Source organism: Epargyreus clarus, unplaced genomic scaffold (genome assembly GCF_041222505.1).
Source record: "Epargyreus clarus isolate Ecla_fem2 unplaced genomic scaffold, WU_Ecla_fem_2.2 ptg000021l, whole genome shotgun sequence".
Classification (NCBI taxonomy): domain Eukaryota; kingdom Metazoa; phylum Arthropoda; class Insecta; order Lepidoptera; family Hesperiidae; genus Epargyreus; species Epargyreus clarus.
This window is the reverse complement of record NW_027332228.1, coordinates 14,575,674-14,599,892: the sequence shown is the minus strand read 5'-3', so window position 1 is coordinate 14,599,892 and position 24,219 is coordinate 14,575,674. Positions and strand designations below refer to the sequence as shown.

Sequence of the window (24,219 nt, the reverse complement as noted above, 5' to 3'; positions counted from 1 at the left end):
ATTTGTTTGACTGGGGTATTCTTGGAATGCTATGAGATGGGATTTTTAAAGACGTGAAAAAAGAGTTCTTCATTAGAGCTGGTGAAATTCTGGTTTAATAGATGTCTATAGACAACAATGGTGGTGGTGGTCATATCGGTATGACACGCGAAGGGTTCTAGGTTCGATCCTCGGCTAGACAAAAATGTAAATGTTGAATTAAGATTTCTATTCAGGGTGTAGGTGTTTACGTATTCACATTTGTGTATTCTTGTGACACATGACAGAGGGAATATGTAGGGCTATGAGTATGGTAAGTGAGTTTTTTAAGATTGTTTAAATAATATTCAGCCATTTCAAAAATTCACTTCTTGAAGTTAAGAAAAAAAGTCGTACCAACAATTAATTTGAGCTTTCAAAGCAATCTTAAACAGACTTGGTTCCGTCACATCGATTTTCTAAGGCACCTGATTTTACTCAATAGATAAATATAGGTCACAGATAAGCTTAAGAAAATGACAACAGTGGTGTATGCTCCTGGCAACACTACTATCATGGAAACACTACCTGTTTGGCTCCCGCCGCGCGCTATGCATACTGATGGGCGCTAATGAAACGGGTTTTCAGCGATCCCTTCTAATCTAGTGTTTCATAAATAGAAGGAAATGTAATAGTCTCCGAGTTAGAAGAATATAGTGGTTATACAAATTAGCTATTTCGCAGCTGTTTTGAGATACGATTTTTGTGACATTTGAAGTAAATATGTATTTACTATTTATAGTCACTATTACTCATAGTAACTGTAAATTTATTATATTTATTTACTATAAAACAGGTGTTCCCGACCTAAAGTCGATCACAGATGCATTGCCACTCATAAGCACTAAGATAGTAGCCTCACGTAAGTTAGCCGACATACACACTTCTTCAACCGAAATGCAAGAACGGCTTCACAAGAGCTAACTACAAAGGTGATACAGTAATAACCTGGTCAAACACCCTGGTTCTATCACGTACCAAATTAATACAATCAAGAACACAGAGCCGCATTCAAAGCCACTGGAAATCACAGGAAGACGGTATTCTAAGCCGACAATACACGACATAATATAATACATAACGACCAATAAATATTAAAATATGCCTGTACATAAACTCCATAGGATATCCGCCTCACACCCACTTTAGCATCGATCAAATAAATGCCCCCTTGATTGTTATTTATACGTCTACATAGATAACATCTTGTTACACTTTTAGATGAAAGTGTGTAAAATATGGAGCCGGTTAACCAAGATTACTATCGGCATGGCGACTAGAATGATTATGTGATAATTTAATTATATTTATACATGTTACATTATTTACTTATACTAACATTGTAGTCCTGAAGATGTTTGAGTTAAGTAATATCTTAAAGTATTAATTAGGGGTTTTTTTTAATTTGTAGGCCAATTATCAAGGAAGGTTTTAGAGTTTTTCATATGGCACTACACTTTTTAAAAGAGTTTATACATTTAATACCGATCTGACGTCCCGAACGTTCCGAATTCGATCCGCGAGTAAGCCGTTACATTTAAATACGGCTTTATTTAAATTAAATATTTAAATTTATTAATAAATTAAATATAATTAATGTTCTGGGTCTGGGTGTTACTTTGCTCGTGTACCCTATGACACAGTTATCAGCATTACATTAAAAACGTTTTAAATGAAATCCCCAGGAAATCCTCGGCCAGATAACTAAACTTAAATATTTTCTTAAGCACGAGACAAAACATGATAATGATAACATATATCTGCTTTTACTTTTATCAGTTAACCGTGGTACAAGAAAAGAAAGTATTTAAATGATTAAAAATTAAGGGAATGTGAGAAATTATTACTTATGATACGTAACATGTGATTAAACCACATTGCGAATGAAACAGAGATTGTCGGCGTCGTTTGCAATAAATATGACTATATTGAATTAAAAAAAATGTGAACAATAAAATTTAAGATGCCAAATCCCTTTACTAAGCTTACACTACAATGTTTTGGTTGACAACACATTCGATAGATTGATTATTATTAATAACGGATGTTGATGTACATTACATATATCTACTATAACACAATACCTGTTGGATATATGTGTACTGTCTGTACAGGTAAACTGTAGAAACGACTGAGATGATTTTAACGGAATTAACTAAGAAAGATAGACAATTACAGTAATTACGTAAAATTGTTGATTGTCCTATTTCTATATACTGTACTCGTCATGAAATTTACTTAAATCCAGCTAATAGTAAATATTATAATAGAAAAAATATTTATAGATTAACTACACATACGATGTCATCTTACTTAAAAAGAAAAAAATCTGTCCATACCATTTAAGGAAACATTGTGTTCCGCAAAGCGTATCCAAGCCCAAAAATAACTTAAAGGTTATTAAATCGTTTCAATCTCGGTGAAATGCTAACCTGAACTGAAAGGCCCTTGCGTGGAAAGTAAAAGTTCCAATTCCGATATGTTAATAACCAGTTCAAAAGAAATGTTTCAGTGAAACAAGTCAGTGATTATATTGGAATGCACCGTATGGTAATTAATGAGGTTGGTTAATGTGCGTAAAATTGCATTAATTTAAATAAGCAAAAATTAATAAAAACGTAAAAAAAAATACGGCTAAAAATATTCCAAGAAGTGTTATAATCACACAATTGAGATGAATCTAACGTACTTCATATATGTAGGTAATATGCTAATAATATATTCTGAAGTAAATCCTTACTAATATTATAAATCCAAAAGTAACTCTGTCTGTCTGTCTGTCTTCTCTATGCCTAAACCACTGAACCGATTTTAATGAAATTTTGTATAAAGATAGTCTAAAACCCGAAAGAGGACATAGGATAGTTTTTATCCCGGAAATCCCACGGGAACTAGGGATGGCGATCTAAGATTGATTAATCGGAGAATCGATCTTTTGGACGCAAAACATCGATTATTTTAATCGATATTAGTAAGGATTGAATCGTAAACTATGCATTTAATCTAGTGATGATCTTTAGCAAAGTTGAGGGACGAATTTTCAGTTTTATGTATGTTAGTATGTAGTAGTAATATTATTTTCTTTTAAACGCGGGCGAAGCCGCGGCAAAAACGAGTAATATATGTATATGGCTTAATCATGCTGATTTGTTTAGACAAGCGCTCTAGGCTATTTTCATGATATATAACAGCAAATAGTTTGTTGGTCTACTATGTTAACCGAGTTTTATTCCTAATACAAACCGCATAAGTGCATAGAACTACTAAGTGCACATAAAACAATTTTCTTAACTGATGACTGACTTTTATGACTTATTACTCCCTGGTATCTTCGCATATGAACGAAGCGAAGTATGCCAATTTACTACCAACCCATAACATTTTTGTTCTAATTAATCGATAATCCTACAATCCCAATTACTCCAGACGTGTATTTATAGAGCCAATTCGGGAACGTAGTGCTTATCGGACGAAAGAGAATGATCCAAACTTTTGGCAATGCGCCATCGACGCTCCGGTGAATTTTGGTAAAAGAATTTTTACTCTGTTATTTCCGGCAAAACGGCTTTTGGTTGTGGAATTTTGGACAAAAAGAGTAAAATGTTGCGACATTTATTTTGAAGGGGTTCGTCTGATTGCACTCTATTTTATATAAACAAAATATTACTCAATATTAACATAGTAGAAATATGCCAAAGATGAACTGTAAGGACTTTAATGGGCCTTTTTCGTGTCGCGCATGTTTACGCATGCGGATACCACCCGCACGCACGGTACGGGAATTCTATCATTGCACGGGTCACCAAGAGACTGCAACAACTAAATTCATATGCGTGGGTGGAACACGCGTACATGCGTTAGCACGGTAGGAAAAACGCTCTTATAAGAGCTATTCTGGGTAAACAAATTTTACTAATGAACGAAGGGAGATTAAGTTTTAAAATAATAGATATAAAAATACTACTGTATACCTATTACATAAGAATATATAAGTTTCGATAAATAAGTACTTTATACACCAAATATTTTATTTTTTAAAATTTAATTTTTAAACATTAACCAATTTCAACACGTGTAAAAATGAAAATTTCCCAATCGATAATACCACAAAGATAATTTAACATTAACTTTAAACCCATAATCATAAGACAATTGCAAAAGAACAAATCCGACAATAATGACGGTTGGTCAAATTTCAACGAAACAGAAAAATTACATATGCAATTCAGTTGCGATATTTCGATCCTTGTATGCACCTAATTACATCTCTATATTTGTATCCGAATCTTAATGTTAACTGACTGATATGGTTTAATAATCGTTGAGAAGTTGTACACGAATTTTCATTCATTTTAATCACATTGTTATTATTATGTTCAGGGTTTTTATGCCGCGTTTCTTATCACGTCACCTTTCTCTTTTCAAGGTTGTTTATTATCATACATTTACTGTTTCCAATTTAATCCTTCCTGTCTTTAAGTTAAACATCTATAGACATAAATGCCTTTTACTCATAGTAAATCTTATATATAAAATTCTCGTGTTACAATGTTAGTTACCGTACTCCTCCGAAACGGCTTTACCGATTTTAACCAAATTTTATATGTATATTTAGTAGGTCTGAGAATCGGCTACTATTAATTTTCCTAAGTGATAAGGGTTGTTCACTCTTAACATTTTTTTATTTATATGGCAACACAACGTTTGCCGGGTCAGCTAGTAATTTTATAATTTATTTGGCACGTATAAGTATGTTACTGTAAAAGCCGGAACTTCTGTAAATCTTGTGATTTGATGTCGCACAAATGAATACGTAAAGCTTAACTTAACATGTTTACGAGGAATCCAAAGAAGACCTTTAAAACAACCTCATATATATGAACATTATTTTTAATGTATGCTATCCTTTTGGTACGCTTCCATAGCGTGCTGGCTGAAAACTTTTCCCATGATCTGTCACTGAAGTTTACGAATTAAGAAGTAAAATATGAGTTATTTTGAAAGTTGTACCCATACAATGGATGGAACACGACGTTTCCGTTCACGGAGCACGCCGTTTGTTAAAACCTGGACATTTGTCGTTGTCTGAATTTTAGCTCTTTGACGGGAACAATTTATTTGTTGTTCAAATACTTGGAAATGGTCTCGACGACTGAAGATAAGTTATGGCTCAAGTTCACAATAGCAACGTGAGCATTTTTGAAGTATTTTCCCATCGCTGACTTACTTTGACTTTTCCGTATTTGTAAGGATACTTGCTGACTTGCTTTCCGAAGATGGTCAGTAAACATGTCAGTGTGGTTTCAAACTGTTTATTTTAAACATTTAAATCTGCGTCTGGTAGGCCAATGTCTGATTTTATGACGCTAATGACTAATATGTACGACAGTGGATTTTCCTTTTTGCAATATTATCCGCAAACCGACTCGCCTTTAACCCTACCGCAAAAAATCACAAATTATCGAATATCGTATAAAGTAATACAATATATGTAGACAACCTTCATCAGGAATGAAGTTCCTTTATCTCCATTTCAATAATGAGACAATATAATTTAAATTATTATAAAGAAACTTAAAAACTTTGTTTATTTGTTTGGTTTGATTGTAATTAATAGGCTCAAAAACTACTGGACCGATTTTAAAAATTCTTTCACCATTCGAAAGCTACATTATTATTAGTTGATAAATAAATAGATTTTGAGGCGATATAAAGTTTTTACGGGTCGGCTAGTTTAAAATATAATAACACATATAAGATAACAAAAAAGTTTTATCAACATTTCCACGCGTTCAGTTTTAAGGTAACGCAATCGGCCGCGCACGATGCACGGCTCGTCTGCATGAACATTTATACTCGTACACACATACCCACACGCACTCATATACAATAGAAAGAGATAAAGATAGAGAGTCGTACGTAGAGGGCACGCTCTTTCGTCTCTTTCTCATACGTCTCTACCATTGAAATCCTCCTTAAGCGAAGTTTATGAATTTCGTTCCAAAAATATAATACAGGTTTTCAGAATGTAATGTATACACGTATACTTTAATAAGCATTCCTGGCGATCGTATTATAATATAATAAAATGAAAAAACGTCTCCTTAATATACCTACGTAATGGATCGAGCTGTTTACCTTCCATTGTCTGAAAGAATTGCCAAGTGCGAACCTAACTCGTCCATGGAGGGTTCCGTACCGCCAAATTTTCAATATTTCTTATTTTTAGTATTTGATATTATAGAAGCCATGGAAGTAAATATAATGTCACAATTTGAACAGGTTCCATGGATAAAGGGAAAAACGCCGATAAATAGCAGTTTCTTGTATGTAGCGATCTCCATTTGTTTTCAACCTTTTTATTTTTAATATTTTATATTATAGTGGCCATCGTTGTACATACTCTAAAGTTTTCGTGCGTCTATCTATTACGGTTCAAGAGATAGAGTCTTGTGACAGACGGACAAACGAACCGAAAGTTGAGGCTTAGTAAGAGGGTTCCGTTTTTATCGTTTAGGTACGGAACCCTAAAATTTCAACGCTATGATCCGTAAATAAACGTGCACGACTTCCTAGTTCCAGAAATGGAGAATTTATTGTTTATAATAATTTGTATAGCTTCTTGGTTGATATAACATTAGTAAACTAACTTTAGCTATATTTTTAAGCATTTCAGAGTTTGATGATGAGCTGCGTAGCCTTGCGGTCATTAAATTGCTGCGTTACATAAAAGTGTTGCCCGTTGGAGTTCGATTCCCGGATAGGTAAACATTTTAATGACTTCAGGTTTTTATTATAACTGTTTCTGTGTGGGTTTTTGTGTGTTGCTATAACACTCACGACCCCTACTTTGGGGTCTTATTAGTTTAAAAAGCGTAATCAAAAATTTACTTTACGAAGTAAATTGATATTAATATTTGGATTAAACTGAAATATTTTTAATAATTATGACATGAAAGTTAAAGTATATGTAGTATAGTTACAATGTAAAATAATTTGTCCACGTAATTGAACAAAAAACGGTATGATCCTTTTATAAGTATAAAAAAATTAAGAGCATAAATTTACGATTAAATATTGCATTACAACCGATACACGAACTTGCCCTCTGTATCACATTCGAAAGTAATTCAATCCGCAAAAAACATTATCCTTTGCAACACCGGTTTGCAGTTAACGTAATATGCGAACAATGTGCGTCCTTGCAAGGCCGGCGTAGGCGTTACTACTTGAAACGAACCTAACCTAACCTAACTTTAACGGGATAAAAGTAACCTATATTATTATTATCATTTCCTTTACTTGTCTCTACTTTGACGTAAAAGTCAAATTTTGCTACGTCCAAATTAATATTTGGATTAACTTAAAATATTTTTAATAATTAATTATGAAAGTCAAAGTATATGTAGTGTAGTTAAAATATATAATAATTTGTAATATATATGTTCATGTAATTGAACAAAGAACGGTATGATCCTTTTATAAGTATAAAAAAATTAAGAGCATAAATTCACGATTTAATATTGCATTACAACCAATACACGAACTTGCCCTCTGTATCACATTCGAAAGTAATTCAATCCGCAAAAAACATTATCCTTTGCAACACCGGTTTACAGTTAACGTAATATGCGAACAATGTGCGTCCTTGCAAGGCCGGCGTAGGCGTTACTACTTGAAACGAACCGCACGTACATAAATATACGATTGTACATAAATTGTTTCTCAATCGGGTGGGCTTCAGAATGTCGATCTAAAGGGATTGTAATGTATTTTGATAAATTAAATAATAAGTTTATTAACATCTATACATATAGAGCGTGTCAGACAAAACATTATTTTTAAAAGAATGCTTAGAAAGATATGATTTTGTCTGCCTCGGTCCAGTTCTCACAGGTTCATTGTCTATAGGTATAGGTTGGGCCTTACTTAGGCAATTCTCTGTTGTCCCTGTAGTTTCGGAACCAGAATAGGGCTACGGTATCCCCTGCCTGTCGTAAGAGGCGACTAAAAGGGGGCTTCCGGGGTTGCGGGTGGCAAGAGTGGGAGCTCGAACCGCCCAGCCAGCGGCCCCGGGGAGGACGGCGGTATGTGTGCTCGCATACCGTCGTACGCACCAGACGTTGTGGCGAGCGCCAAGCTCACTTGGGCGGAGCCCGACGGGGCAACGCGCTAAGAGGGCTCCGGTTGCGTTCCTTTGGAGATCCCGGAGCCCACTACACAGCGCCGAGGACGGCCACCGGGGGGGTTTTAGTGCTGTAAGAATCCCACATAACCCTACGTCGCTCCCACGACACCGAGTACCTTTTGAAGGTTTCCTTCTCGTAAAAAAAGGCAATTCTCTGTATTCGACCTCTATATTAACTACCTCGGTATATTATTTTAAGACATATGACAGCTTTAAAGATAAGATTTGTATCGATAACATATCAAGTGACGACTATTACACATCCAAAAATCACATCTAAAATCGTACCAAGTGATTTAAATCATTTATTTAAGATTCGACGGTAGGTAAGTAATAAAAGCATAACTCTGAGTACTTCAAACACTCACGGTTAACAATTAAAATATCTATAAAATGACCTATAAACAATTTTATTACCACACTTATTTTTAACATCGCGTCGTATAGTCATCAACCCGTAACTATAGTTCAGGCCACACTCAATACTCATAGATTTTATTTTATAATATAAGAGTAGCAGACGAGCATGCAGTCCACCTGATGGTAAGTGGCTACTGCCGCCCATGGACATCTGTAATCAATCCCAGATAGGATTAGATATTTCTACCTGAGGTCGACGACAGATGCGCCGCTACCCCTGAGGACTAAGCTGGAACGCCTCGGAAAAGTCTGTCTCCCTTACCCTTCCCCTTACCCTTCAAACCGGAACACAGCAGCGCCTAACACTGCTGTTATTAGGTAGAAATAGATTTATTGTAGTCATGATTTAAACAATTTACACGTAGATCTTAAGCAGTTATACTCATGAAATCTTAAAGGGTGTAGCAAATGAACAATGAGAAGCAAGTATTGCATTCCTTCCTCTCGTAACACTCAAACAAAACTATTTAACTTTTGCATAACTACGATATATTCCTCCATGATGAATGTTAATCCTTACTAATCCTTACTTCCTTACTAATATTGTAAATCCGAAAGTACCTGTCTGTCTCTTCTTCACGCCTAAACCACTGAACCGATTTTAATGAAATTTGTTTGTACAAAGATAGTCTGAGACCCGAGAAAGGACATAGGATAGTTTTTATCCCGGAAATCCCACGGGAACTAGGGATGGCGATATAAGATTGATTAATCGGAGAATCGATCTTTTGGACCAAAAGACGATTATTTTAATCGATATTAGTAAGGATTGAATCGTAAACTATGCATTTGATCACGTGATGATCTTTAGCAAAGTTGTTGTCCATGAGCCCACGAAGGTTTCAGAGTTGGTACGACCAATTTTCGCCAGATGGCGCCACTGTCATTCCAATGAAGGTACGAATTTTCAGTTTTATGTATGTTAGGATGTCTTTTAAACGCGGGCGAAGCCGCGGGCAAAAACAAGTGATAAATAACAAATAAACAGCAATGCACGTCCTTGCAAGGCCAGTGTGGGCGCTAGCGTAGGATCGCACCTATATCGAGAGTCGTGGGAAAGAGTACCTAAGGGAATAATGTATAGTTGAAAGCTTTGAATTATGTAGATTAATTGAACACGTATTCAAACATGCCGCTGCTTATTAAATATCTTACTAATCGTACTGTACAATTGGCTATAGTTTTTGTTTGAGTACAGGCTAGTTATGCAAGTTCAAATGTTGTTAAAACGTAAATATGAGATAGACTTCATGTACTGTAACTAAGGTCAAAAATACTATGGTATTGGACTGTGATTACAAATATCACAGCTATTTTTCCTTTTTTTCAGATAGAAGGCGAATACTTCAATCCTATTTGATATATATATATAGGTGGTAGAACTCTTTGTGGTTCGACTCCGGCGGCACCACCGCCACACCTATTTCTGCCTAATAACAGCAGTGTTAGGCGCTGCTGTGTTCCGGTTTGAAGGGTGTGGTAAGGGAGACATACTTTTTCGAGGCGTTCCAGCTTAGTCCTCAGGGGTAGCGGCGCATTTGTGGCCGACCTCAGATAGGAATATCTAATCCTATCTGGGGCTGATTACAGATGTCCATGGGCGGCAGTAGCCACTTACCATCAGGTGGACTGCATGCCCGTCTGCTGCTCCTATGTTATAAAAAAAAAAAAAAATATCCTATTATAAATGACAACCCGCGTAGGGTAGCGGTCTGACACTCAAGTGTTTTCGGGATAGACCGGATAGACAGATATCTAATTGAAGAATTCAAATATCTGAAAACTCTGGGTGTTTGTGTATTCGTTTCTGTGTGTGTTCATGGCACCCACTTCTAGTACCCACCCAATTCTAGTATGGGTATAAGTGTAGAAGGCGTGTTTTAAATTGGAATAGATTACAGATATCAGACATCATCAATCGGCGGGAGTGACCTTAACAAAAATACTGCATACCCGTTCATCACTTCAATTTCATAAAAAAATTAAAAGTTTCACCTTTGCACCGAGATTTTCAATACTGTTTTTCAGCGACATAAATACCGCTCAACAAGATCGTTGAGTGCCAATAAAGAATTGCTTTATTCCGCGGCGCCTGCGAGGGAATTCCAGTTTCACAACTGATTTCCTCTTCCTGTTTTGAGCGACAATATTTATTTCGCGTTCAAAATAGTTTAACGCTGTTCGCAAGCTATAAACGCGACGTTCGAACTTTCGTTAATTTTCATTCGGTCCAAAATATTTCGGGAATTTCAGATTTTTTTTATTTATTTTCACCGTGAATTCTAAATCTATTTTAGTAGCCGTCTACGGTTGACGATACTTCTTTGAGATTGTGTCTAATTTCGTATTGTAATAGGCTAATAAGACATCGTTGGCTTAACGTGTCCTTTAAAACATGGAAGCGAGCGTAAAATTCTGCCATAAGCGGTCACCCATTCAACTCTTGACCGCGCGCAATGTTGCTTAACTTTGTAGAATTACACATGACCCATTGGCCGGTATTTACACAAGCCAATTTGACAAAGCATACTATTTACAATTACCTAATTTAAACTTAAGTGTTAAACTCACCAAGTCCACAGATAAGGTACGTCGGCGGGGGCTTGAGCACGGACCGGGAGTAGGCCCCCCTGACGGTCTCGAGCGCTCTAGGGGCCCCCGCCACGAGCAGCACCCCGGGGGACACGTACCCCGCGTACCGGAGCTCCGCCGTGGCCGCCGCTAGCGCCCCCGCCCACCAGCATTTCGCGTTCGCTGCCAGAAAACTCTGAAAGAAGAAACATTTTTCGTTAATTGCTAGCCACTTTACACATGTGTGTGACTGTACACAAATGTATGAGTGAGTTTTGTTTAGTACAAGTAAATCTTCCAAACACTTCATGCATACATACATACATACATACAATGCCATACATACACACGGATAATAATGATACACACAACGCTCAGGTGAATGTGCTATGTAGACATGACGTTATATCAGACATATGTGACTGATCTAGTAACAAAAGTTTAATTTTTAAGTCGATTTACTTTACCTATTAATAATTTACACACATTAAGACTAACTTAGACTAAATTCGACTAGAAACTAGATGTAAATTACATTCAGATCTTAAATGGGTATCTTCACTGAGAACTTTAATGGATTCCAAACGCATTTGCACTTTCATCGCATTAGATAGATTCGGTGGTATTAGGGCGCTTTTCCTATCACGAATGTGGTCCGGTCACATTGCGCACCTTTAATGAAATAATTAAATAATATTATTTATAATTTATAAAATTTAAGATAAACTATTGTGGACATTTTGATGTGCCGCGTGGATTTTTATGTCGCGTCCGAAGGTTTGAGGAACCCTCACAAATTCAAACTTGCGGATAAGTGTTCGTTTGATTTGTGTAGGTTTGCAAGCGTTTGTAAACAATTTAAATAGCATTACAATTTAAATCCGCGTATATAATCCAATCGAATCCGCACATCCGCACACCTTGACCCGTTGGCATTTCATTGCACAACTTTGCACTTCGTCCTGCTCGACAAATGGCAATTACGACACCGCCTTGCATTACTCACGTTTATTGAGTGATCGGATCGTTTCGGGTCAAAGTCGATCGCCGCTTTATAAGCATTTTCAATTAAAGTTACAGGCATTTTGAATAATAATATATAACATATAACATATATTTTTTTATACTAGGAATAGTAGACGAGCATGCAGTCCACCTGATGTTAAGTGGCTACTGCCGCCCATGGACATCTGTAATCAATTCCAGACAAGACCATATTTCTACCTGAGGTCGGACACAGATGCACCGCTACCTTGTAAGAACTAAGCTGGAGTGTCTCGGAAAAGTATGTCTTTCTTACCATATCCTTCAAATTAGAACACAGTGCTTAACACTGCTGTCATTAGGCCGAAATCGGTATTCCGGTGGTGACGCGGGAGTCTAACCACACAGGGTTCTACCACCTTACATTATATAGGTATTATGTAATAAACTTCTAAACCAGTCCGAATATTGAAAATCTTGATGAATGGTCACTGTTTCGTATGGTAAATTGCAACAAGACCCTCGTCTTGAACAAATATGTATGGCACCATTAGAGATTAAAATCTTAAAACGAAAGGGCTCATTTATTTTCACCTACATGTATGGTGTCATATCGTCAAGTAATACTGACAAGTTCATTTCGAACTTGTCCAAGTTTTACTAAAGTAGAACAACAGAGATAATCCAGATTTCGAATCGAGTTCAAGACTTATTTATTTACAACGGGATAAAATCATGTTCAGGTAGAATTGGGTAACTTTTTGTAGATATCATGACAAAAAGCATTATGCTGTTCCTAATTTTAGCTAAATTACACATATTATTTTTTATATATGTTTAAAGATGAATGATAATAATATAACAGCTGTCATCGTGTCCTAAGATGAATCACAGAGGCGTTGTTGCTCCTGAACGTCCATTATTAATAGTCAATCCATCCAATTTTTACCTACCAATGATCAAAATTTTACAGTCTAGTAAGAAATTGACGAATATTTATATTTGTTAAAAAACTAGATACATTATTAAAAACGGTGTAAGTTAGAATGCCTCATATTGCTTATTGTCTAATAACACTCTTCAATCTAGTTTGCTTCAATACTATTGCGTACACTAGGCAGAAAAAGGCGTGGCTGTGGTGTCACCACAATCAAATATTTATTAGCCAAACCAGTTTAAAATATACCTAACATATTGACTAATTGTAAATCCAGTTACTTTCGTGTAATAAATAATAATATTCCCAATAATTACCCCGTAATCAATCAAGTGTGTACTCACTTTTTGTCGCATAAATCTCCGAGTGAAAACCTCATTTACCTTATAAAGTCTAAATTACTAGTTACCAAAGTGTGTAACATTATGTAGATTTGAATTTTCCTTACTGCGAATTACAAGCGAAAGTTACTAGGTGTCGACGGCGCTGGTATATTACAAGCAAAAACTTGTAATTAGAGCAAGGTAGCCATCAATATAGCTGTTTATAGTACGCCCATAATAACTTATAAGTGGATACTAAGCTTCTTGTAAATGAAAAACTTAAAAGCTGTAATCGTTGCAAGTGATACGGTTATGTAATGAAGTATCGGAAATTGGCTTATTAGATGCGTATGATTAGGTGTTTTTTTGACTTTCCTTTATAGAATCTTGATTAGTTTTTGTGAAATTGAAATTGATAGATTTTTTAATAAATGCGGCTGGTAAATTTTGTAACAACAAATCAGTTGTCAATTCATATTTTTAGGACGGCTTACACCTCCTATGGCGAACTCCATATCATGTCATTATTGAGGCTCGATATTAAAACATCTTGCAAATATAATCCAACCGTGCAAGATGTGGGACAGTTCACCACATCAGATCAGATCATGTGGCTAAAATAACATGCTCATCAAGGCTTTCTTACATATAGCTTTTAAAGTAAAAAAGGCACAAGGCGTTTAAACGATGCCTTCCAACATGTCCTCACGCAGGGACAGTACGGTATCTGTGGTCGACCAAAGGCACCTACTCCTATCTAGGGTTGATTATATTGGGATTTATTAAGTGTTTGTGGCCGGAAATTGTCAGCAGTACCTATGGCTAGAGTGCATGCTGGCTTGCAACTTACATATTTAAAAAAATAATGCCTAACCGTGTTCAATCTAAATACAGTTTCATTTAAGCATTTGACATCGACAAAAATGTCTAATGACTCAACAAGTACAGTTATTTCCATCACACACACAATTACATACCGTGGGATCGTGTGAATCTATGAACACATCAGCTCTGTAACATGAACTTAGATTTATTTTCTTTTTACAAGCTTTTTACAAGTCGTGACATAACACAGTGCGTGAGAAAACCACGCCGGTCTGTAATTTAAGTCCACGTTCGATAAGACCGTAAAATCTATGCAATGTTAAGTCCTGTTCAGAAAATGCACTTTTGTTTTCGTTAATGTAAGCTTTTAATAATGGAGATGTTTTGGTTGAGGTGTAGTTAATTTAGTATGAGGACGAGCCACTTAAAATTAGTGTATATATATTTTAATAATTTATGTGATAGAAGGTAGAGTGGAAAATGGTTAAAGTACAAGACATAGTTTTCGAACAACGACAACCAAAGTTTTACACTTACAATAAAAAAATCTAACACCACTAACTTACTGATTTATATGAAACAAAATGGAAATAAAAGAGTAAATTAATGTTTATTAATAATATTGCTATGTGAAACCATAGGTAGGTACGGAAATCTGTATGCCTACAACATTATAAACGTCCATGCTTTAAAGGCATTCTGACATGCGGCATTTCAAAGAAGGACGCGAAAAAAGCTCTTTAAAGCTGGCGCTCTGGCTTTTCGGGTGTAGTTATTCCAAAGGCAATGATGACCATTTACTACTAGATAACAGATATGGCTGCCCATTGCCGCTAGCTTTAGTTATAAAAAATAGATTTACTCTTTATCTAAACTACCATACAAACATAAACAGCAATTGAGCAAGAGTCATGCACATACGCTACACATTTAGATTTACGATTCTCAAAATTACACTTTTGTGGGCAATAGCGTTGTTGCGGACGGCGAATAAATTTAAGAATAGTTGATATATTGTAATTCATATTATTGTTTTTTAGTACGTAAGATTGTTGATTTTATAAGAATATTTAATGTGTATGAAAAATAATGTACAACTATGTTTAAAATAAGGTATTTAATGTAAATAAATAAAGAAAAATAAAAATAAAGTAAAGATAGAAAGAGAGGGACACGAGTGAGCGAGATGCATGATAGAAAGAGAGGGCTATAGGAAGTGAGCGAGACGGGAGTAAAAGCGACTGCTGCGTTAGCCCCCCGTCGGTTGTAACACTCACTTTGCCACTTAAGGTGGCTAGAAATAGGGTCCGGCACGCTCCGGAAAATAGAAGAATATTGTAAATGGTCAAGAAAAGAAAATACAGGAAGAAAAATTCAATTGGAGTTTTTATTGCAAACCCGTACTCAACATTGGTCCTTCGATCGGCGGATACAGAAAAAAGAAGCAACCAGCGCGTCTACAATGAACACACGAAGCAAGAAGACCCACTCCGAGTCCGGCATCGGCGAATCGGAGCACCCTCCACCAGGTGGGCGGGGGCTGTTCCACCGTATATATGAAGAATCGCCGAGATCGCCATCGACCGCAGTCCTCACCGGGACGCCCGCCGGAACATCCGTCGGGAGGATCCCACCAGGAAGGGTCCTCGAGCGCTCACCTGTACGCAGCACCGCACACCCCGAGCACCCCACGTCGCAAGAGATACCGTCGCGCTCCAAGTCGCCTATATGCCGGCCCACGTCTCCGGCATATAGCGCGGCGCCCAGTATACGTTCGCATCGTTCGTCGGTCAGCGTCGCGGCACGAGTTAGGCTAGTCGAATACGAAGCGGAAAAGGAGCTAGCTGAATTAGAAGAGAGAAGAATACAACTTAAGAAGACGCTAGTAAAAAAGCGGCTAGAAGCGGAAATCTCTGCGATCGAAGCGGAAGAGGGGGGGGAAACTATCTGCGACCAAGAAAGAATACACGACTGGGTGAACAAGAGCCACGAACACGCCGGAGTGCAAGTACACAGGGAACAGGAGGTCCTACCTCCCCCGTTAGAAGTACGGGGGGAGGAACGGCCTCGGCAGAGGGGAAGGGGCATCGAACAATTAGCAAACGCCTTAGAGAAGATGATGCACGTACGACCCCCGCCGCGGCAAACGTCGGAGCTCCCAGCATTCTCCGGGTCCGTCATGGAGTGGCTACCCTTCAAAGCAGCAGTAGAAGATTCGACGCGTCTCTACAAATTCAGCGCCACAGAAAATTTATTGCGGCTTCGAAACAGTCTCCGTGGGGAAGCGAGAGAGACAGTGCTCTCTCAACTGTACACGGCGACTCACCCGGACAGCATAATGAAGACGCTAGAAATGAAATACGGTCGACCTGAATATATCTTCGATAAAGCAATGGAAGAACTGAAGAGACTCCCCAAGGTCGGCAACTCCAGCAGCGAATTGAATGAATTGGCCATCAAGTTACAGAACGTCGTCTACACTATGAAGAGTGTGGACCACCGTGGTTATCTACGAAATCCATTACTGATAAGGGATGTAATGGAGAAGCTAAGCCCTCACCTGGTGAGCAAATGGGCAGAATACGCGGCGATCAACGAAGGGAAGATTGCATACAGCGACGAAATCACAATACTCTCGGAGTTCCTGATGGGTGAAGCAGACAGGGTACTACGCTACACGCACACGGCGAGGAACAGCGCTCCGGGGCTTCTCAGAGGGGAGAGGCCAGTAAGGAGGACAGCACCTCGGGAGAAGGTCTATTCTACGAGTGAATCGACGCGTGAAGAGCGAACACCTAGCTGTCTACGATGCCAGTCTACAAGCCATCACACTCCGAAGTGCCCTCAGCTGAAGGAACTCACCATCAACGACAGGTGGAATTGGGCGAAGGAACAGCGGTTATGCTTCAAATGCATGACACGAAGACACAGTAGAACCACATGCAGAGCGAAGCCGTGCGGAGTCGACGGGTGTAGCATGCAGCATCACGCCATCCTACACAAGACTGCAGAGCCCGCCAGGAGGGTGGAGACTTCTGAGTGCACAGATCAGGGTGCACCCGCAGCGGTCATGAGCGTCACATCAAAGGTGGCACCAAGAGCGGTGCTATTGAAGACATGTGAAGTAAAACTCAGCGGTCCACGGGGGGAGATAAGGACGCACGCCCTCCTGGACGAGGGGTCTACGGTAACCCTTATAGATGAAGAATTGGCAAGTCACCTCACCAGCGGCGGACCGAACCAACCTCTAAACATAAGAGGTATCAATGAACAAAGAAGAATCGACAGCAAGGCGGTCAAGATTCAAATCAAAGGTCTACACGAACATGAAGCATACTCCGTGACAGCCCGCACGGTGAAGGGACTTCAATTGCATCATCAGCGCGTACCTCAGAACCTGGAGCGGTATGCACACCTGCGAGTCGTAAGGGAGAAAATCAGCACGGGGGAAGCTCGGCCTCGCATACTAATAGGCACCGACAATTGGCACTTAATAGTGTCCCGACAGCTGCGCGCCGGCAAGAAGAACGAACCTGCCGCATCAAGAACAAAGCTGGGATGGGTTCTACATGGGTCGGTACCTAGGAGGTTCGTCTACCAGGACCAGGCGGCCGTGCTTCACGTCTGCACGGGCGACATACAGTTACAGAAGCTCGTCGAGTCGCATTTCGACGTGGACTCGCTCGGCGTATCTACGAAAGAGAAGATTAACAAGTACGACAAGAGAGCCAGCGACATCTTCGAGGCGACCGCCAGACGGAAGGACGGCCACTTCGAAGTGGGTCTACCGTGGAAGACTGACAACCCCACACTCCCCGACAGCTACGAGCAAGCATACAAGAGGTTACGCACATTGGAAAAGAAGATGGAAAATGAGCCCACATTCAAGAAGGAATACAGCGCTCAAGTGGCTAACCTGCTGAAGAAGGGTTACGCAGAAGCATGCGACGGCAACGAAGAAAGAAGTAACGTCAAGTGGTACTTACCTCACTTCGCGGTTGTCAACATTAACAAGCCAAACAAGATACGAATGGTATTCGACGCAGCGGCCAAGATTAACGGAGTCAGCTTGAACGACTACCTGCTGGAGGGGCCCGACCTGTTGGCGTCTCTGATTAAGATCCTGTTTGGTTTCCGCGAAAAGAAGATCGCGGTGACGGCGGACATAGAAGAAATGTTCCTCCGAGTGAAGATACGTAGCGAAGATCAACCAGCCCAGATGTTCCTGTGGCGGGACGAGTCCAGTGAAGCCCCGCGCAAGTACAAGATGACGTCAATGATATTTGGGGCCTCGAGTTCGCCGTACCTCGCTCACAGCGTGAGAAACAAGAATGCCGCCGATTACGAAGAGGGATACCCGGAAGCTGCGCGAGCCATAAGGGAACGCCATTACATGGACGACTATTTAGATAGCTTTCAGTCAGAAGAGGAAGCTATAAAGGTCATAAGGGACGTCATTCATGTACACGAACAAGCCAGCTTCAATCTGCGGGGATGGAACTCCAATAGCCCAGCTGTCCTCGCGAGTATTCCCGACACGAAGAAATCGAAGAATGTCAACGTGCAACTGACGACACACCAGTCGGAGAAGACCCTGGGACTAAGGTGGAACCCGAGCGAAGATACCATAGGCTTCAATACGGACATTAAGAGGGTCCCCACCGAAGTCAAGTGTCAACAGCGAGCACCGACCAAGCGTGAAGCACTGAGCGCCGTCATGTCAATCTACGATCCCCTGGGCCTCGTAAGCCAGTACACGATCACCGGGAAGATATTGCTACAGCAACTATGGGTCAAGAAGGTCGGCTGGGATGAAGAGCTACCTAGGGAGGAAGCCGAAGAGTTCCAGCAATGGGTCGCCGGACTACAAGACATCTCGAACTTGGCCTTACCACGTTGCTACAGCCGCGACATGACTCCGAGCTCAGAGCTACAGCTGCACATATTCAACGACGCGAGTGAACAGGCCTACGCAACCACGGCGTATTGGAGGATCACCCATAAGGATGGCACCGTGGAAGTTGTACAAGTCATGGGCAAGGCTAAGGTGGCGCCGTTGAAATTACTCACGATTCCCAGGTTGGAGCTACAGGCAGCACTCATCGGGGCGCGTATGGCGAGCACCATCCTGAAGGAACACGAATGGAAACCAGGGCGAGTCTACTACTGGACGGACTCCAAGACGGTACTTCATTGGATAAGGAACGATAAGAAGAAGTACACACCGTTCGTGGCGCATCGACTGGCGGAGATAGGCGAGCTGTCCCAGGTGGAAGATTGGCGATGGGTGCCCACGGCCGACAACGTAGCCGACGACGCCACGCGAATCGAAACGAAGAAGATCACTGGCGCAGACCGATGGTTCACCGGGCCGTCATTCCTGAGCTTACCAGAGGAGGAATGGCCTACCGAAGCTACAAGCAGTGACACTTCAGAAGAGGCGGCGTACACCATCACCACAGACGACATCACGGACCGCATGGGCTGCCTGCCGGACATAACGAGGTTCTCCGCCTACAGACGACTCATAAGGGCCACAGCGCTAGTTCAACTCTACGTACAGAAGCTAAGAACAAAGAACAGAAGCCTGCTGTTAGAAGTCTCCCACATACAAGACGCCGAGCTGCGGTGGATACGACAAGCACAACAGGACTCCTTCGGCGAAGATCTACGTAGACTGCGGGCTGGACAGCACTTACACCGGCATAGTAAACTAGCGAAGTTGGACCCCGTCATCGAAGAAGGAACACTGAAGGCCCGAGGCAGAATAGGAGCCTCTAAGACGTCGACGCACTCGAACCGACCTATAATATTGGATGGTGGTCACCCCTTCACACGCCTACTAGTGATGGACTACCATCGAAACGCCGGACACGCTAACAACGAGAGGGTCGTAAACGAGCTGCGACAAAAATACGTTATATTTCGACTACGACCGACAGTAAGAAAAATGGCTAAGGAATGTCAATTTTGCAAAATAAGGAAAGCAACGCCGCAAACACCGCCACGAGGGGACTTACCAGAAGAGAGGACAAGTCCAGGGCATCGACCGTTCAACTACTGCGGCGTGGATTACTTCGGCCCCCTAACAGTCACTATTGGGCGCCGACATGAGAAGAGATGGTGCGCACTGTTTACCTGCTTAACTACACGAGCAGTGCATTTGGAGTTGGTGTCATCGCTGTCGACCGACTCGGCAATTATGGCACTCCGAAGGATGGCCGCCAGAAGAGGATGGCCACAGGTGATCTTCTCAGACAACGCAACGAACTTCAGAGGTGCTGACGTCGAGCTACGAAACGCATACCGGGCATGGGGTCCGGAGCTACATAACTTCTGTCTACAGTATGGAACCAGCTGGCGTTTCATCCCACCGGGGGCTCCGCACATGGGCGGGGCATGGGAGCGGCTCGTGCGGTCAGTCAAGACCGCGCTGAGCACCACACTGAACGAGAAGTCACCCAAAGAAGAAGTCCTTCAAACGCTACTGGTGGAGGCCGAGTACTGTGTCAACGCTCGGCCACTCACGCACGTCTCCGTGGATCCCGCCGACTCAGAAGCATTAACCCCCAACCACTTCCTGATTGGGTCGTCGACCGGGCTGCCGCTGACGGGACCCTGCGAGGAAGCCGACCGCAGCGTGTGGAGAAAAGCACAGGCGCTGGCGGACCAGTTCTGGGGGCGGTGGGTCAAGGAGTACCTGCCGACGCTGATACCTCGAGGACAAGAGACAAGGGCATCACGACAACTACGGGTCGGCGACCTGGTCATCGTGGTCGACAACACGCTACCCCGCAACACATGGCCACGCGGCATCGTCGAGCGAGTGCACGAGGGACCCGACGGCATCATACGCTCAGCAGACGTGAGGACCCGGGGAGGAGTCTTCAGGAGGCCCGTGGTGAAGCTCGCCGTCCTCCAGATAGGGAGGGCTACGACGGAGCTGCGCCGGGGGGAGGATGTTGCGGACGGCGAATAAATTTAAGAATAGTTGATATATTGTAATTCATATTATTGTTTTTTAGTACGTAAGATTGTTGATTTTATAAGAATATTTAATGTGTATGAAAAATAATGTACAACTATGTTTAAAATAAGGTATTTAATGTAAATAAATAAAGAAAAATAAAAATAAAGTAAAGATAGAAAGAGAGGGACACGAGTGAGCGAGATGCATGATAGAAAGAGAGGGCTATAGGAAGTGAGCGAGACGGGAGTAAAAGCGACTGCTGCGTTAGCCCCCCGTCGGTTGTAACACTCACTTTGCCACTTAAGGTGGCTAGAAATAGGGTCCGGCACGCTCCGGAAAATAGAAGAATATTGTAAATGGTCAAGAAAAGAAAATACAGGAAGAAAAATTCAATTGGAGTTTTTATTGCAAACCCGTACTCAACAAGCGTCGCGGCAATAAAGGCGATAATGGCTTAAACCGTTTATTCTGACAAAGCATCGTAAAGTAGTGAGGGACCGCTTAAAAGCGAGCATGTATCGTGTCGATGTTTTAAAGTTAATAGTTCGGCGCTATCGCATGCTATATTCGGATGCGGAAAGATTTCCTATATCGCGAGCGGCGAATCGAGATGCCGATGTCTCGTCTTATTTTAAAAGAATTTCATTCGATTTTAATTATCGTACGCTGGTCGCCGCGTGCTTCGAATTTTTAGCCGTTCGTCTCGTTCGTGTGTGATTTGGTTATCATTATAATCGTTTTATTTATTTCCTACACATTTATTAGTAGCTGCATGAGAATATTTATGATACTGCGAAGTTCAGGTAAAGAATGTAAGCTCTATATTTACGTACACTCAAGAAGAAACTTTGATCCTTACTAATATTATAAATGCGAAAGTAACTCTGTCTGTCTGTGTGTCTGTCTGTCTCTTCTTCACTGCTTAACCACTGAACCGATTTGAATGGAATTTTGTACAAAGATAGTCTGAGACCCGAGAAAGGACATAGGACAGTTTTTATCCCGGAAATCCCACAGGAACTACGGATGGCGATCTGAGATCGATTAGTCGGAGAATCGATCTTTTGAACCAAAAAATCGATTATTTTAATCAATCTCCAATGGTAATAGATCGATTCAGTGAATCGATCTTTCAACCCAGAAGATCGCAATTCGATTTTTTCATAATTTACCTACAGTTACTTTACTTATCCATGTTAGTCGATCATCTATCTATTTATATAAATATTTGTCTATATATACTATATACAATCGGAAACTATGCATTTGATCAAGTAATGATCTTTAGCAAAGTTATTGTACAAGAGCCCACGAATGTTTGGGAGTTGGTAAGACCTATTTTCGACAGATGGCACCACTGTAATTCCAATGAAGGTACAAATTATCTGTTTTATCTGTCATATTATTTCTTTAAAATGCGGGCGAAGCCGCGGGCACCACTAGTTTTATATAAAATTTAATGTACAAATTTCTATCACAATCGTTTTACTTTCGCATCTATTACCAACTGTAATAGACAACTGACTACTTTAGTTATATGCTAGTAATCGCTTACCATTTGGTAAACATAATACTTTTTACTACAACAATTTCATTAAGAATACTCCCTCAGAAGCGTAATTTTACCCTATAACTTTGTCACAATTACGGAATAAAGTGTCAACTGAGCTTAATTTAAAACGTTGTCATACTTACAGATTCCAATTTAATTCTACAACTTTAACCTTTACGTCTCTATAAACAAGGTAATATTTAGAAAACTTTATTACTAAAGACTATATTGTCCTGACTCATACGCTTAATAGCGTCGAATGTTGAATATTTTGTCTCTTCCCATTATAATACATATTTTGAAATTATACGAGTGGCTATTACGAATTAGTTAACACACAATAGTTTAAACAATAAGCATAAAAAGACGTTTTCTACACTTATAGCTTCACACTAGGACTCCTCGTGTCGTGGGTACTATGGAGACATACATAAACGAATACACAAACACCCAGACCCAGAACAGAAATCTAAATTAATTATTTAGCTATCTGTCTGGCCAGGAATCGAACCTGAAACCCTCTGCGCGTAAGACCGGTATGGTCAACTCTCCGACACGCGGGTCATTAATTACAATTGTCATCATCATGAACATGAACGTAGATTTTTTTACATCCTTTTTATCATTTCAGAAAAGAAAAACATCGACAAATTGTTCTACACATCTCTACAAGTTTTCGCATATCCGTACGAATGAACCACAAGTTGACGACACGACGATCGGTGCCACGAACTTAGATGATGTCATGTTGCTCAGAATACCGCACGGCATATCAAAGGTCATTCACAGGTAACTTGTTAAATGGGATTTACTTACATTTTTCTACTTGTGACGGTATGTTACTAAGATAAGAGTTTTGTTTTGACATGTGTTTCAGCTTTTATGTTAAGGGCTAGTCACTAGGTCTGTTGTTTTTGCATATAATCTGTTTAATTTTTAGTATTTGTAAGTAACTTAACTTTTAAGTACTGTGTATATGAATATGGATGTTAGTTAAGTTAAATGTACCAACCATTCCGAGGCTTTCTAACTTAGCCTTAAGGGTAGTAACGCGTCTGTGGCTGACTTCAGGTAGGACTTTAATATTATCGGTTGATCACTTACCAGCAGATGGACTGACTTGACTAATGGATTACATTTTTATAGTTACTTATAAATCACAAACAGAATATTTTGTTGCAAGGCTGAAACGCGCTTGGCCATTTTTTAACTTACTTTTCTCTACTTGTACCTGTCGATTGTAATATCGTGTTTTGTTGAAGAAACCATTACCATGTATGTCAAAAGGGCCCATAAAACAAACTTCCTAACATATATAAGGTCCCTTGTTACCTGTCATAAGCCGTAATTTTCGAAAGTTTTCACTTTCAACTAATGTATTGAGTTTGTGTTAGAAAAAGTTGGATCGAATCTTCTTGGATTGAGGTTACC

General features: G+C 40.1%; 1 protein-coding gene across 1 annotated transcript in view; it reads right to left on the bottom strand.

Moving 5' to 3' along the window:
* knockout (Stork-head domain-containing protein knockout) overlaps window positions 1-24,219 on the bottom strand; it is a 263,079-nt gene that overhangs the window by 97,865 nt on the left and 140,995 nt on the right. The window contains exon 3 of the mRNA XM_073085004.1: window positions 11,198-11,393. Coding sequence (XP_072941105.1) covers window positions 11,198-11,393 — 196 coding nt within the window. The remainder of the gene's footprint in view (window positions 1-11,197; window positions 11,394-24,219) is intronic.